General features: G+C 57.4%; 1 protein-coding gene across 4 annotated transcripts in view; it reads right to left on the bottom strand.

Moving 5' to 3' along the window:
- Positions 1–15938, bottom strand: part of LOC116948421 (1-phosphatidylinositol 4,5-bisphosphate phosphodiesterase beta-1-like) — a 37656-nt gene that overhangs the window by 6819 nt on the left and 14899 nt on the right. The window contains exons 3-20 of one of the 4 annotated variants that reach the window (XM_032965077.2): positions 14451–14519; positions 10867–11004; positions 10541–10620; positions 9930–9983; positions 9720–9795; positions 9173–9273; positions 8328–8494; positions 7480–7626; positions 6893–7050; positions 6214–6296; positions 5718–5802; positions 5348–5516; positions 4857–4964; positions 4538–4611; positions 2241–2337; positions 1701–1785; positions 986–1110; positions 400–554 (exon numbers count right to left, since the gene is read on the bottom strand). In XM_032965077.2, the coding sequence (XP_032820968.1) occupies positions 400–554; positions 986–1110; positions 1701–1785; positions 2241–2337; positions 4538–4611; positions 4857–4964; positions 5348–5516; positions 5718–5802; positions 6214–6296; positions 6893–7050; positions 7480–7626; positions 8328–8494; positions 9173–9273; positions 9720–9795; positions 9930–9983; positions 10541–10620; positions 10867–11004; positions 14451–14519 (1971 nt within the window). The other 3 variants (XM_032965078.2, XM_032965080.2, XM_032965081.2) reach the window with 3 other exon arrangements.

Raw genomic sequence — 15938 nt, 5'->3', positions numbered from 1 at the left:
CACTGCTGCCTCCAGTGCTGGATTACAGGCAGCCATGCGCATAGACACCACTGCCCGATACTCCTTTCCAGGAGGTCCAGCTTAAGATGTTTGGCCAATGAGCAATGCTTAATTTCAGATGTGTCTACCTGGGGCAGGGCCAGGAAAATATTTCAGTACCCGGCACACCACATTCACTGTAACCCCTCCCTCTATCTATGGCTGTGGCTACGAGTCATGTGCCACCTAATCTCGGAACAAAAATATTCCGTGAGAAACGCCGCCCCATTCTTATCTGAGAATGGGGCCGGGGGCCAGCGTTCTGCAGTGAGGTCAGGGTTTGAGCAAGGAAATGGGGTTACAGCCGGGGCAGGGTTGAGGCCGGGTCGGGTCGTGTCGGGGGCGGCCGGGCAGCGCGACCTTGATGGATACGGTGTTGGCGATGACGCCGTCGATGGTACTGCCGGTGAACGGGTCGAAGTGCTTGTCGGAGCGCCGCATGAACTCGGGCTTGAGCAGGTAGCCGCTGCGCCCGTTGTAGCCGAACATGCCCATGTTGAGCTGCATGGCGAGGTCTGGGGGGGGGGGGTGGGGGGGCGCGGGGGAGGAATGGGGGAAGATGAGCGCGTGGATCAGCCAACATACGCAAGTCGGCGACATCTTACGGACTGAGGGATAGTCGGAGAGCTTTGGCAGGACGCGTCGCTGGAAGAAGCGGTGACGGCCAGCGGTCGAAGCTAATGGCGGAATCGCAGCCAAAGGAAGGGAACACTTCTGACAGGACGATAAAATCAGTTGATGTGCAAGGGCTATAGATGGATGAATTGCAGCATCGCAAAACTGTGAGAGATGGGGACAGCTTTGGGGGTGTGGGGGAGGGTCTCCAACCAGTTCTGAATTGATCATTGCTAATGACGACGATGATTACGATCATTTTTGGTGGGAGTCTGGAGGTGGCCAGGTGGCCCCTGGAGGGCACGGGGGCCACCGACAGGCCAGCACTCACCCAGACTCTGGAAGTTGAGGGCCACCATCTGGCAGCCGGCGTTCCAGAAGAGCTGTGGCGTGTAGTTTGAGGAGTCGACGCGCGTGCCCTTGGGGTAGATGCGGCTCAGGTGCGTCTTGTTGTACCTGATGCGGGGTCAAGGGTTAAGTGCCACGACCTGCTAAGAATCCGAGGTGAGGGAGCGTCGGACTCCTCCCCTCTCTATCGGCGTCGCCAACTCTGGTGATTTCATCACCAGATTTGGCGACACTTTGGGTGTCTGTTCCTTCACCTGAAGAAGGCTACTTGTGTTGTGGCCGAAACGTCGTGAGAATTTTATTGTCTTATTTTGTTTTATTGTTTCATTCTCATTCTACGTGACTTTACCGAAAGAACCAAGAAGATGAATCCTTGCAGTCACGAAAGTTTTAAAATCGAAACTTTGGGTTTCCTTCGCGACAACATTTCATCCAAGCAACAAATCAAGCAAGCATCCGGGATGAGGGCACGATGCAGATTTAAGAGCTATTCCAGGCCTGTGTGAAGGACCCTGTACCAACTTACCACGCGTAATACCTGGTAAAGTCTCTAAGTGATAAATTGGACGATCATAGAAGGGTGATCGAGTGACTGGTTGAGGCTCGTTCAGCAAATCTCCGCTTCGAGGAGCTGGCAACGGCGCCCCTCCCGCTCTCTCGGAAAAAAAAAAAACTCGCGGTCCAGTCGGGGAGGATACTCAACGAACTCCACAGGAGACTTGGTCAGCTGCTCGGCCCCCTTCGTCTCCACAAACGACGACATCTCGAAGTTCCGGTTCCTCCCTGGGGGCGACAGCGGCCGAGTGAGGCAATGCCGGTAGACGGGACCCGCCGCTCCGGGCACAAGCATCTTCTCTTCCACCTCCAGCCGACTCCCGTCTCCCCCCCGCCTCCCAGTGAACGTGCCAATGTTGACAGGTGGTCGAAACCGTTGGACCAACGTTGGCCCAACGTTCCACGTTTACCGGATCTTCTCTAGAGTATAGAATCAAAGCATGAGCACATTCGACTGTTGCGCAGGGGCTATCGCGTGGGTGCCGTTTAACAGACGGGTGCCGTTTAAATGGAAGGCTACAGTTTAACAACGTTACAATGGGACGATGGATCTCGTTAGAACGGGGCAACGAAAGTGCATTACAGCGGTGACACATTCTCGGCGAGTGGAGTGGCTGATTTCGGGCGGGCTGAACTCCGAAGCCCCGGCTCCTGCCGGGGGCGGCTGGAGGAGGGAGACTCACGCTTGGCGTCGGCAAAGGAGTCGAACTTGATCGGCTGCACGTAGCTCACGAGGTTCGACATCTCCTGCGTGGCGCTCACTTCGATGCTGGCCGTGCCCTGCACACGGCGTCACACACGCACCGCGTCGCGCGCATACCACGTCACACACATACATACCGCGTCACACACATGCGTACCGCGTCACACACATGCGTACCACGTCACACACATGCGTACCACGTCACACACATGCGTACCACGTCACACACATGCGTACCACGTCACACACATGCGTACCACGTCACACACATGCGTACCACGTCACACACATGCGTACCACGTCACACACATGCGTACCACGTCACACACATGCATACCGTGTCACACACATGCATACCACGTCACACACATACATACCGTGTCACACACATGCATACCACGTCACACACATACATACCGCGTCACACACATGCGTACCGCGTCACACACATGCGTACCACGTCACACACATGCGTACCACGTCACACACATGCGTACCACGTCACACACATGCGTACCACGTCACACACATGCGTACCACGTCACACACATGCGTACCACGTCACACACATGCGTACCACGTCACACACATGCGTACCACGTCACACACATGCATACCGTGTCACACACATGCATACCGTGTCACACACATGCATACCGTGTCACACACATGCATACCACGTCACACACATACGTACCGCGTCACACACATGCGTACCACGTCACACACATGCGTACCACGTCACACACATGCGTACCACGTCACACACATGCGTACCACGTCACACACATGCGTACCACGTCACACACATGCGTACCACGTCACACACATGCGTACCGTGTCACACACATGCATACCGTGTCACACACATGCATACCGTGTCACACACATGCATACCGTGTCACACACATGCATACCGTGTCACACACATGCATACCGTGTCACACACATGCATACCGTGTCACACACATGCATACCGTGTCACACACATGCATACCGTGTCACACACATGCATACCGTGTCACACACATGCATACCGTGTCACACACATGCATACCGTGTCACACACATGCATACCGTGTCACACACATGCATACCGTGTCACACACATGCATACCGTGTCACACACATGCATACCGTGTCACACACATGCATACCGTGTCACACACATGCATACCGTGTCACACACATGCATACCGTGTCACACACATGCATACCGTGTCACACACATGCATACCGTGTCACACACATACATACCGTGTCACACACATACATACCACGTCACACACATACATACCGTGTCACACACATACATACCGTGTCACACACATACATACCGTGTCACACACATACATACCACGTCACACACATACATACCATGTCACACACATACATACATACCACGTCACACACATACATACCACGTCACACACATGCATACCACGTCACACACATGCATACCACGTCACACACATGCATACCACGTCACACACATGCATACCATGTCACACACATACATACCATGTCACACACATACATACCATGTCACACACATACATACCATGTCACACACATACATACCATGTCACACACATACATACCATGTCACACACATACATACCGCGTCGCGCACATTGCATCGTAAACACACACCGCGGCACGCACGCCGCGTCACACACACACACTCCACATCACAAACACGACATCACAATTGCTTTATTTTAAAATGGTTTGCTTGTTAACTTGGTGACCCATGTCACTGTGGCGAAGGAGGCTCTATCCTGGCCTCCGGGTTCCCACCACCTGGTTACACAACTTGAACACGCCCGGTCGCAAGCCGTTGCGACGCCACGCTCACCGCCGCAGACTCACCACACCCTTCGTTGCCCGCCAATATCACAGTGCAACAATGGATTTGCTGCACTGCCCCCTGCTGCCTATAACGTAGCCCCGCAGCAGCAGCAGCAGCCTCTAGCCGAGCGCCTGCGATTGCAACCATGCCGCCTGTGACCAAATCACCCCCAATGTGCCCCCCCATCGGGTCAGATCTCGTCAGCTAAGCAGGGTGGTGCCTGGACAGTCCTTGGATGGGCAACCACCGTGAATGAAACAGGTGTTTTCAACCACTCACCAGACACTCACTCCTTACCACCAGACACTGCCCGGTGAAGGTATAGAGAGGAGGAGGAGAAGGGAGGGGGGTAACTGGGGTGCCGAGCGAATGGAGCCGGGGAAGAGAGTGGAACGAGGGGAGTGGCGGGGGAAGCGAGGCCCCACCTCGTCAGTCGTGACCTTCTTGAGCTCCTCCTCGGTGTAGTCATCCTCGTCACTGCCTCCCTCGAGCACCTCTGCTGCACCGACGGCGAGGAGTGCGCGGGGAGGGGGGGGGCACGGAGCACACGCGCTGAGCTTACGCTGGTGATCGTAGGTCCCGTGCACACGCACGTGCCGTAACGTAGTGTCGATGATGGTCGTGAGGAGGTTGTGTGCGTGGTGTAGACTTGTGTAGGTGTGTGGGCGTATGCGTGTGGTGCGTGTAGTGTGTGTGTGTGGTGTAGGTGCATGTGGTTTAGGTGTGTGCGGGTGTTCTGTGTACCAATGGAGCGGCTGAAGGAGCCGGACTTGTGCCAGTCGGAGCTGCGCCCAGAGCCGTCAGGGCTGCCGGGTGCCAGGGGCGACTGGGGGATGTCGGGCAGCTCGGAGCCTTGAGCACACACGCACAACAAAGACAAAGATCCCACCCGACAGCAGCGTTTAACAGGCTGTTGGGGCAAGTGCTGTACGCAAACACCTATGAGGGCCGGCACAACACACGAGGAGGTGGAGAGGCGAGCGCCACGCCCAGCCGCCTGTGCTGATGTCTCCTAAAACCAGGAACTCATTTAAGGCTGAGTAGACCAAGGGGAGTCCCAAGGTCTAGACGAGCCAAGCTCGTGTCTGATTTAGTCTCCGTGTGCCATGCCATGGTGCGGAGAGGGAGGCAGGGAAGGAGGCAGGGTGGGAGGCAGAGAGGCAGGCAGGGAGGGAGGGAGGAAGGCAGGGAGGGAGGGAGGAAGAGAAGGCAGGGAGGTAGGAGAGGGAGCTGACCAGTGGCTCCCGGGAGCTCCCCGAGGCTCGACTCGCTGGGCGAGTTGGAGGGGACTCCCTCCAGGCGGCGCCGTGCGTCGCCCGCGCGCACCAACAGCTTCTTCTTGTTCTTGACGAGGACGCGGCCACGCAGCTCCCCGGGGCTCGGCAGCGGCACGCCCGGCTCCAGCTGCAACGGCAGCAGCCGGGGACACGGGCAATACGGTGAGGCACGGTGGTGGGGCACTGGCTGCGGTGGTGGTTGTGGTGTTTGAGGCACGGGTTGTGGCTGGGCACCACACGGAAGTGTGTTTGCGACACCGTGTGGGACTGGCACATAGGTCGGCGTGCGGCGTGATGGTGTGGCGTGACACGGTGTAATGCAGCTCACCGGGAATTTTTCGAGAGGCTCCGTGACCAGGGCCTCCCCGAACGCTTGTCGGCAGTACTCCGCCATCTTAGCCTGCTGCTTGGGCCTGAGGCATCCATGGTGGGGGGAGGGGGGTTGGTGGTGGTGTTGTGGTAATGTTGTGTTGGTGGTGGTGTTGTGGTAATGTTGTGTTGGTGGTGGTGTTGTGGTAATGTTGTGTTGGTGGTGTTGTGGTGGTGGTTGAGGGGCAGGAGAGACCAAAACAAAATTCCGAGATCTCCGCTGAGGGAGTGGAGCTCCACGTCCACACACTGCAGGCAGCGTTCTAAATCTACAGCGTCTGGCACGGACACGAGACACGGGGCGGACGTGGACGATTGACGAGGGTGGAAAACGGATGGCCAAGAACGCGACAAATACAAACTGGGATGTGGACAGGGCATGGAGGGACACGGCGGGAGGCGGAGGGATGAGGTGGGACACGGAGGGACACGGAGGAACACCGTGGGATGCGTACGAGTCGACGTGGTTCTCGAAGGACAGGATGACCGGGTAGGACGATGTCTTGAAGGCACTCTCCGCAATCGCCTCGATCGCCTCCTGGGAACACAACACGACAACAACAACAACAATAAACAATAACGGCAGCTGTATTCACCCCGGAGAGCCTCGTTAGGCTCCAGACTTGTTCTTAGATGTTTCACCAATTATTTTTCTAATGAGTTTGGCTCTGTGTGGAAAGAACCTGGAGAAAATCCACCACGCATACAAGGGGGGGGGGGGGGGGGGTGGGCAGGGGGGAGGGTTAACACTCAAATCTCTGCACGGATAGATTAAAGTATCCATTGCTGTACCACTAAGCCACTTCTGGCTGTCGTGTTGCCTTCAGTGCAGGAACCTTTGAAAATAATCCCCTTTCCCCGACCGAGCGGCGACGTTTAACAGGATCTACGCACGCCGTGCCCTTGCCCTGCCACGCGTATTCTCGACCCCGGACACTCCCCTACCTGAGGTCCCCCCCGCTGGCGTCACGTGCAAGGCCGTAGGGGGGGGGGGGGGGGGGAGCGGCCTGCGGAGCCGTTGCCGGTGGCTGCCAATTATTTTCACAAAAACACGTGAGGTTTTTTTTGAGCTACACTGCGGCGCGTACGCACGTGGGCCTCCCGTTGAGCGTCGGTCCCGCACGTCCTCCGTACCTTGAAGAGGATCTCGGTGGTCATGGTGAAGCCGTGCGTGATGATCGGCTCCTCGTCCGCCGTGCGCCCCTTCCAGCAGTCGAGCTCCACGCAGCGGCAGCCTGATAGCAGCACCTGGCGGTACATCTCCGCCGTGGAGCAGCCCTTCAGTTGCCCCGCTGAGGCACGGCGGGGGACACCGAGGGGGGGCACCGGGGGGGGGGGACCACGGGGAGGAGGACATGGGGGGACGGACACGGGGGGGGGGGGGGAGGGGGACACGAGGAGGGGGACACGGGGGGGGGGCATGGGGAGGGGGACATAGAGGCGGGACACGGGGGGAGGGACACGGGAGGGACCGGGGGAGGGACACACGGAGGAGGGAAACGGATGGGGGATACGGGAGGGGGGGGGGAAATGGGGTGGGGCACGGTGGGGACACGGGGGTGTAGATGTCAGAGGAAACAGGGCGGACAGTCGTGCCCGATAAGTAGGTGTTAGGTATAGTGAGAGTCTGGTGGTGATGGCACCTGTCAGGTGGGCGTTGTGGGAGAGCGTGGTGGTTGTGGTGGGTTAGTGGTTGTTGATGATGGTGGTGGTAGTGGTACCGGTCAGGTAGGTGTTGTGGGACGAGTTGATGAAGTAGTGTGACAGGGGGCAGCTCATGTCCTCGTTGACGTCCAGCTTCTCGGGCGGAACAATGCTGTTCTCATCGCCGTGCAAGTAGAGCTTGAACCCCGACACCGAGATCTGCCCTGCACGTACATGCACATACACACACGCACGCACACACATGCACGCACACACACGCGCACGCACGTACACACGCACGTACACAAAGATCAAAGATCCTCCCCCCGCTTTCACAGACTGTAGGGGCAATTGCTGTTCGCGAGCAGCACCTATGAAGGCCGACACGGAACACGAGGGGGTGGGTGGCAGTGTCGCGCAAGCTGGCAGCAGCAGTAGCAGCAGCAGCAGCAGCAGCCACCTGCTCAATTCCTACCGTGCCCCCGCCAGGTAGGGTTCGTAGTGCAATGCGCCAACTGCTGCACTACCGCTCCACACGTGCACGCACACAACAGAATATACATGCACACACAAGAACATGACAGAGGTCCCTGCATAGGCAAACCAACTGTTGATGCAATTGCTGTCCTGGAGCACCTATTAAAGCCGAACAGTGTAAAGGGCGTGGAGTGACACGCATCACGCCTGGCCACCTTTGTCTCCCCACCACACCAGGCACTCATTTAAGGCTGAGTCGACCTTGGTGGGGGGTAACCCCAGGACTGGTTCAGATATCACTCCCGCTAATGTTGGCCATGGTCAGAAATCAAACTCTAGTCAGCAGGTCTGCGAGCGCAGTTTGCTCGACCACTGCGCCACCGCTCCCCATACACGTGCAGAAGCGTGCACACATGGACGTGCACGCACGCACAACCACGGCGCTCACCCTTGCGAGCGAGGTTGCTGTTGGGCTCGTATTTGTCGATCATGAGCTGCACCTGCGCCGGCCGCAGCGGCGGGAAGAGCAGCTCGTTGAGCCGCGGGTCGCGCTGCCGCAAGTTCACGAAGTCCGTGAACTGATCCAGCGTCAGGTACGGCTTGTTCTTGGCTCCGCTAGACAGGCAGGGTTCACGACGGGAGTGGGAGGAGGGGGGAGGATGGGGAGGATGGGGGGGGCAGGGGTGGGGTGGGGTGGGCCGTAGAAAAACCGAAGACTTCAGTCAAAAAAACGCGGACGACCTCTACACAAACAAAGGTTGCTCCTTCTCCTCTGTTGTCCTCGGGGTCTGGAACTGCCTCCCGCTCAAAACTGTCTTCCTCTTCTCCTCTGCCTCTCCTGTCAGTGAAGCCTCTTCTCTCCCTCTCTACTCTGTAGCCTCGTACACCGCTCTGAAATGACGTCCACTGCTGCTTGTGAAGCATCTTAAGATGCGGTCACATTCGGACACGTTATGAATCCGCGTCGTAACGTGGTACGAAATAAACCTGAACTCAACAAGACGAGGCCTGTCGTGACATCCACAAAGCCACAGCCTTTGGATTCCAGGCCAAGTCCGAGGCCAGGGGCCTTGAAGGTTGAGGCCAATACCGAGGCCAGACAAGGCCGCATCTGCTCGGCCCGACGCCAAGGCCGAGGCCTCTAAGCCACGAGGCCAAGGTCAACGACCGCAGCTGAGACATTTGTCCAAGCCGGCCTCGAAACCCCCCCCCCCACCACACTCCCCACCACACTCCCCACCACACTCCCCACCACACTCCCCACCACACTCCCCACCACACCCCCCACCACACCTCTCAGCGAAGATGCTGTCGATGTCGGTGCGCTGACACAGTTGGTTGACGAAGTCCCAGAACACGGACGGTGAGAAGTCTACGGGGTTTATGACGTCGTTCTGACGGAGGCATAGACACAGAGTGGTCGATCAGTACCCGAAGCGATGATTACTGCGAAGAGAGGATCAGTGTTAGGATCAGCATTAGCATCAACGCTACCATCAGGGGCTAACATCAGGATCAATGTCATAGTAATAAGTCTAGGGTTGGGGCAGGGTTAGGGTTAAGCCTAGAGCTGGGTTGAAGGATCAAAGTTAGGCCTAGGATTATGGTCAGGATCAGAATGAAAGTTTGGGTTAGTATTAGGGTTTGGTTACGGTTCGGGTCAGGGTGAGTATGAGCGTTCAGGCCAAGCTTAGGTCGAGGCCTCGGGCCAGGGTTAGTATTAGTGCCAGTGTTAGGGGTAGTTCTCCAACACTTAAAGATGACGCCCTGCATCTCCACGTGCATGGGGTCGGGGGTCAGGGGTCGGGGGTGTGAGAGGGCCCCGTTGGCCGCCACCCACCCGGCCGGACGGGAGGCCGCAGTGCGCCAGCGCCTTCTCCACGCGCCGCTTGTCCGCGGGGAACGTGCGGAGAACACTTCAACACAAGCACAGGAGAGGGCGGGGTGAGCATGGGGTGAGCACGGGGATGGGTCGGGTGAGTCAGGGGAGGGGTCGTTAGGGAGGTATTAACGAGCGACGCGAGCCGGCCGCTCCTGGCCTCACGCTCACCTGCGCACAGGAATCTTCTCCTCCTGGTTGAGCCTTATCATCAGCCTCGTGTACCTGCAACAGGACACCCTGTGTCAGCCGGATTCACCCGCAACAGGACACCCTGCGTCAGCCGGATTCACCCGCAACAGGACACCCTGTGTCAGCCGGATTCACCCGCAACAGGACACCCTGCGTCAGCCGGATTTACCCGCAACAGGACACCCTGTGTCAGCCGGATTCACCCGCAACAGGACACCCTGCATCAGCCGGATTCACCCGCAAAAGGACACCCTGTGTCAGCTACATTCACTCGGAACAGGACACTCCAACACCCATGCATTATGCGCCGTCAGAACGGGTGAACGGCCACAGCGTCCGACGAGTGGCTGACCTCGTGTGGAGCGGCTGGAAGGCACCGGCTCTCGCCTGTGACTGACAAATGGCCGCCGTCACCGCTGCTCGGCAAAGCGCCGCTTCCAGAGCCTCTCCGCGATGGAGAAATATTAATGTCCCATCGCATCTCAAAGAAAACGGAGAGAAAGGCATCAGCACCCTCATTCAGCTCCCCCCCTCCCCACCCCTAAGCCTAGGGGGGCAGGGAGAGCTGCTGCGCCGACAGCAACACTCACACTTTGTCGAGGAAGGTCCTCCGGGAGGCGCTCTGAGCCAGGAGGTTCGTTGCCAAGTTAAAGAGCTCCTCCACCCACACCTGGGCAACACGGGACAGGGACACATGAGGTCAATGTAGGGTCATGGGGAGGTCACTGTGGCGTCACGGTGGGGGCATGGGAGTGGACATGGGAGGGGTCAGAGGGAAACCATATATGGTGTGTGGGTATGCAAGTGCACAATTAATCAATGTTCGACGTGGGTCATAGGTCAAGCACGCTGTCGTTCTGCAGCCTCTGGCGGAGGATCTTGTGGCAGAGGGGGGGGGGGGGATCGAGGCGTGCACCTGGGCCACGCCCTCGGTGAAGCTGGTGAAGTTGAGGAAGGCCGTGTTGACGAGGTCGGGCCCGGACACCACCGTGAGCGTCTGCGTCTCCATCTGCGGCCCCGTGAATGACTCCACCGACTCGCGGAAGCGAGGTTCCTGCACAGCCACGGCCGCACACGCAAAGGGGTGGCCCGTCCATATAGAGGAACTAGGCGGTCAACAAATAACGAAGTGGTCATTATTTCAATTCCCGTGCGCATACAGAGGTAATATGAATTACCGTTCATTTCTCAATGAACGATAATTATTCAACACACACACCCACATGCACACAGACAAGCAGGCATGCACACAGATGATCGCACACATCCACGCGGATGCTGCTTTTAGTGTTTAGTTTGTTGTCCTTTCGCCACACCTCCGATTGGCGCGGTTGGCTACATACGGTGCGATAGAAGTTCCACATTACACACATGCATACGCGCACGCCCACGCGTGGACGCGCAAATGTGATCGACAAACAAAAAGAAGCTCCCGCGAGGTGGAAGCATTTGGCTTCGGAAGCCGCAACTCCCAGCCCAATGATCCCACACTCGTCGCTTGCTCCACCCCCACCCTGGCAGAGTGAGCTCCGGCACGCTCCGTTTGGCTATCGGAGGCCCCGGCGGCCGCGTGTCCAACGGGAGCGCGAGAGCGCCGCACCGGGGGCCGTGCGCACCGCGGCCGGACTTCAGACAGTGTGGTCGCTTCAGAGGCGGCCGCACCGGGCCTGTGCCGCGCCACGTCGTCCCAGGGTGGGGGGGGGGGGTCTGGGTGCCGGGGGGGGGGCTCCGCCCATCAAAGGGCGAGCGTCGCTTGGCCGCAGCTGCGGGCCAAAAAAAACGAGGCCACGGCTTCAAAGGGTGGAACCCGTGGGGGTGCGGTGGGGTGGAGGGGGGGGCGCTTTCAAGTGACCCCTACGCCCGACCACCACCAACACAAGTGTGGTGTGTTGGAGGTGCCAGGTGTGTGGTGAGAGCTTGCCCAAGCTTGGGAATCAGTGTCCCGATCTTATGCAATTTGAACTTATATACTTTATCTACACTATTTATTTATTTGTTATAATCATTCAAATTTAGAGAGCGCCCTTAAACAAACGTTATCATAGAAAGCGGTGATTGGCTTACCCTTTCCTAACCTTTGCACTCCAATCGTTGTTGTAACTTTCTGACACGCCCCTAACTGGAGATCTGTGAGAAAAGACCTTCGTAAGCTCTCTGGGATAAATATCGATTCTGATTCTGATCCTGATCCTGTACCGGGTGTGTAGTGAGAATATCGGGAATATGGCGAGAGGTACCGGGTGTGCGGTGAGAGGTACAGGGTATGTGATGAGAGGTGCCGGGTGTTCATTGTGGTGAGAGGTATGGAGTGGGCGGAGTGTGGGAGTCATCTGGCCGTCAGACAGTGCCCGTGACCTTTAAACAGATGACCCCTGACCTCAGCCCCTGCCGTGACCCACGTGTACCCTGTTTATCCGGAGCGCCTGATCTTTGGGCTCCAAATCAATACCGCGTGGCCTTGTGTGCGAGTGAGCTCCACTGTGTCCTTTGCAGGAATATCGCTATATTTACAAACACAAAGATAAACATCCCCCGTGTAGCCTTTAACAGACTGTTGGGGCAAGTGCTGTGAGTACCTATGAAGGCTGGAACGGCACGCAAACGGGCTGGTTGGCCATGCAGCATCACACCGGACTGCCTTTGTCTCCCCAGTGCAGCTGATTTACACACTTCAGATACTCATTTAAGGCTGAGTCAACCTAGGACCGGGTCGAAATATTTACCAGTGTTATGGTCTTGAGCGGAAATCGAATTTGGGTCGCCGGGTTTGTCGTGCAATGCGCTAACCACTGCTCCACCGCTCCGCATACTTACAAACATACATACACGTGCATACATACACACACACAAACGTGCATACACATGGCCTCGTCCATGTGACCTCAAAATACCACGAGCTTGGGTTTATCAAGGCCTGCGCCGTGCAAAGTGACGTTACAAGTGACGCGCGGTCAGTACGATGTTAGCTGCGCCTAAGGATTAGTCAAATTCTCAACTGTCTCAAGAAATTCACGCGCCGCTTACGCAAAACGTGTCCACATCTGGCAAGTGGATGAGTGGGCGACTGGGCGAGTAATCTGGCGAGCTGGAGGGCGGGCAAGCAGGTGCAAAAACATGCGGGGGAGCGAATGCGTGAGCGGGTGAGCGAGTGGGTGAATGAGTGGGCGGGTGAATGAGCGGGCGGGTGAATGGGGCATGTAGGCAAGTGGGTAAGTGGGCGTAGGAGTAAGCAGGTGAACGAGCGAGCGAGCGAGCAGCTGGAATGGGCGAGCCTTTCAATGAGCGGTCGGGTGACAGAGCGAGTGAATGAGCGAGTCGGCGAGCGAACGAGCGGGCAGGCACGGGGCTCCGCACGTTGTGAATTCTCCAGGAGTTCCGCGTGCCGCCCGCTCGTTCACACCGAGCTGCCGAGTGCTAAACTCGGCGCTTCACAGTTGGCTCTGAGCAGGGAGAAGCCACGCACGCACGTACAAGGCACACAGGCACACAGCTCGATGAAGACCAAAACAAAAGATGCCCACCCTGTTCAGCCCTTAACAGACTGTTGGGGCGAGTCCTGTTCGCGAGAAGCACCTATTAAGGCCTGCATGGCACGGCATGAGGGGTTGGGTGGCGAGCACCACGCCTGGTCGCAAGAGGTCACAGTACAGACCTGGGCATTACAGATTAACTGATCAAGATGACTGTCAACTATCACACACTCTTATTCTTGGTTCTTTCGGTAAAGTCATGTAGAAGAGAAACAATAAAATAATAAAAATATAAAACAATAAAATTCTCACGACATTTCGACTGCAACACAAGCAATCACATCATTAGGTGTGAAAACTACAGCAAGAAAATTTGAAAAAAGTGGCGTTTTTTTTTTAACGTCAGCACCACGGAGAGCGATTTGGCAGTTATTGAGATGGACGAGTCCATCTATGTTCGGAAAAGAGGGTGGAGACGAAAATAATGGATACGGTCTGAAAGCCACCGTAAGCACGAACAATCAATTAAGACCCGAAATGGTTTATCAAATCCTTCCAATGATTGCTAAGCCAGAATCCATCTTCTCGGTTGAAATTGTCTCTGTGTTTGTATATGTGGATAGCCTCGTGAATCTCTCATGGTAGCCAGATGGCTTGCAAAGAACCTCTGCCTTGGAGAAGTCAATGTCATGTGAGCCTACTGAATTATAACAGTGATCTGCCACGGCCGAGATGTTGGTCATACCACACACACACTACTCACTCTCAAATCGCACGCTCACTCTCTGTCTCCAGCCCCCAGAGGCGCCGGCGCGCTTCGCGGGTCGTTTTGCAACCGCTCTCTACCACCAAGCGGTCCATGCCAGGACGCGCGGTGCCGGCCGGCCTCCCGGAGCAACCTCGTGCCACTCGGCCTCCACCCAGCCTCCGCCCGGCCTCCACCCGGCCTCCGCCCGGCCTCCGCCCGGCCTCCGCCCGGCCACCGCCCGGCCTCCGCCCGGCCTCCGCCCGGCCAGCGGCGCTGCCTTACCCGGGGCACCTTGGCGTAGCGTCCGGTCCGCGTGTCCCTGATGCTCGTTATCTCCAGGCATTCTGTCTCCTGCCGACAAGATACGCGGGGGGGGGGGGGGATTGAGGGTTTTACCGGGGCCTCCGAAGGTCGCCGGGGGCAACTGGCATGGGGCGGTCACGCGTAGGAGTTGGCGGACGCGCACGGGGCAGAATTGGCGATTGCACAACCGCTTCCCGAAAAAGCCATGGCCGTGAGCCGAGGAGGAAGCAACTAATTACGTAATTGTGTCGAGGTATTTGCTGGGCAAGAATGAGAGCCGCGTGCTGGAGGCCAAGCGCTGCGCTGCGTGCGCTGCCCCCTGCCCACGTTCCCCATACTCTCACCACGCCAGATGTCTCTCGCCAGCCCTGGCACTCCTCCATCTCGCACAGATTCAACTGCTCAGCGAGAGTCTGGCAGACGCAGCAATCGCACCAACTCGCTCGCTCGGCAAACAAACGCGCGCATGCACGGCGCGGAGACAAAGACGCCGGTTCAGTGTCGGACTGCTTGGGCCAGTAGTTCGGTTTGAGAGCACCTATTAAGGCCGTTAACAAGGGGATGGTGTGGCCAACACCAAGCGCGGCCACAATTTACACTCAGCTCCAGGTACTCATTTAAGGCTGGGTCGACGTAGGGGATGCCCCAGGACCGGTTCAGATATTCGTCACTGGTGTTGGCCGTGAGCGGGAATGAAACTCGGGTCACTGGGTTCATAGCGCAGTGTGCTAATCTCACTTCACAGACGCACGCGCTCGCACGCGCTCGCACACGCAAGCACAAACAAAGACGCCCCGTGTAGCCTGAACAGACTGTTGGGGCAAGTGCTTTTAGCGAGCACATATGCACGCACACACACACACTCAAATGCTCGTACACATGTACACAGGCGTGTGCAAAACACAAAAATGCACACTCAAGCAGACACCACACACACACACACACCCCCAAGTGCGCACGCACACACAGACACACAGTCAAGCGCGCACACACCCACAGTCAAGCGCGCACACACACACACAAGAGCCTCAATGACACCGCGAGGAGCGAGCGGAGCTGCGGTGTGGAGGGGGACGGGGTTGCGGACGGCTCGGGGCAGGAACGCGTAGAATAAATTAAACGTGAAACTAACCGCTCTGCCAAAGACGCCGGCCATGAAGGAAGTCGTAAAGCTCATCAAGCACCGACTGTTGTTTTCGCGGAGCGCCGCGGCAACCGTCAATAACGCGCGCAGCCCACTCGCGCCGTGATCGCATTCGACACAAATCGTCGCGTTTCCACATTTGTACACAAATTAGCATCACTTCCGCGCCCCGACGCCGCCAGGGACGTGATATACGTGACAGCCAGACGCGCCGAATTATGTTTCGATCGCGTCCTGGAGCTACTTAAATCTCAACGGGCCGCTTTCTGGCCACCTCTCGGCCACCCAGAGGCCGAACACCGGTTACCACTTGCTACTGACGG

This window comes from Petromyzon marinus, chromosome 33 (genome assembly GCF_048934315.1).
Source record: "Petromyzon marinus isolate PM22_M1 ecotype Great Lakes invasive population chromosome 33, UKy_Petmar_22M1.pri1.0, whole genome shotgun sequence".
Classification (NCBI taxonomy): Eukaryota; Metazoa; Chordata; class Hyperoartia; order Petromyzontiformes; family Petromyzontidae; genus Petromyzon; species Petromyzon marinus.
This window is presented reverse-complemented; position numbering and strand designations above follow the sequence as displayed.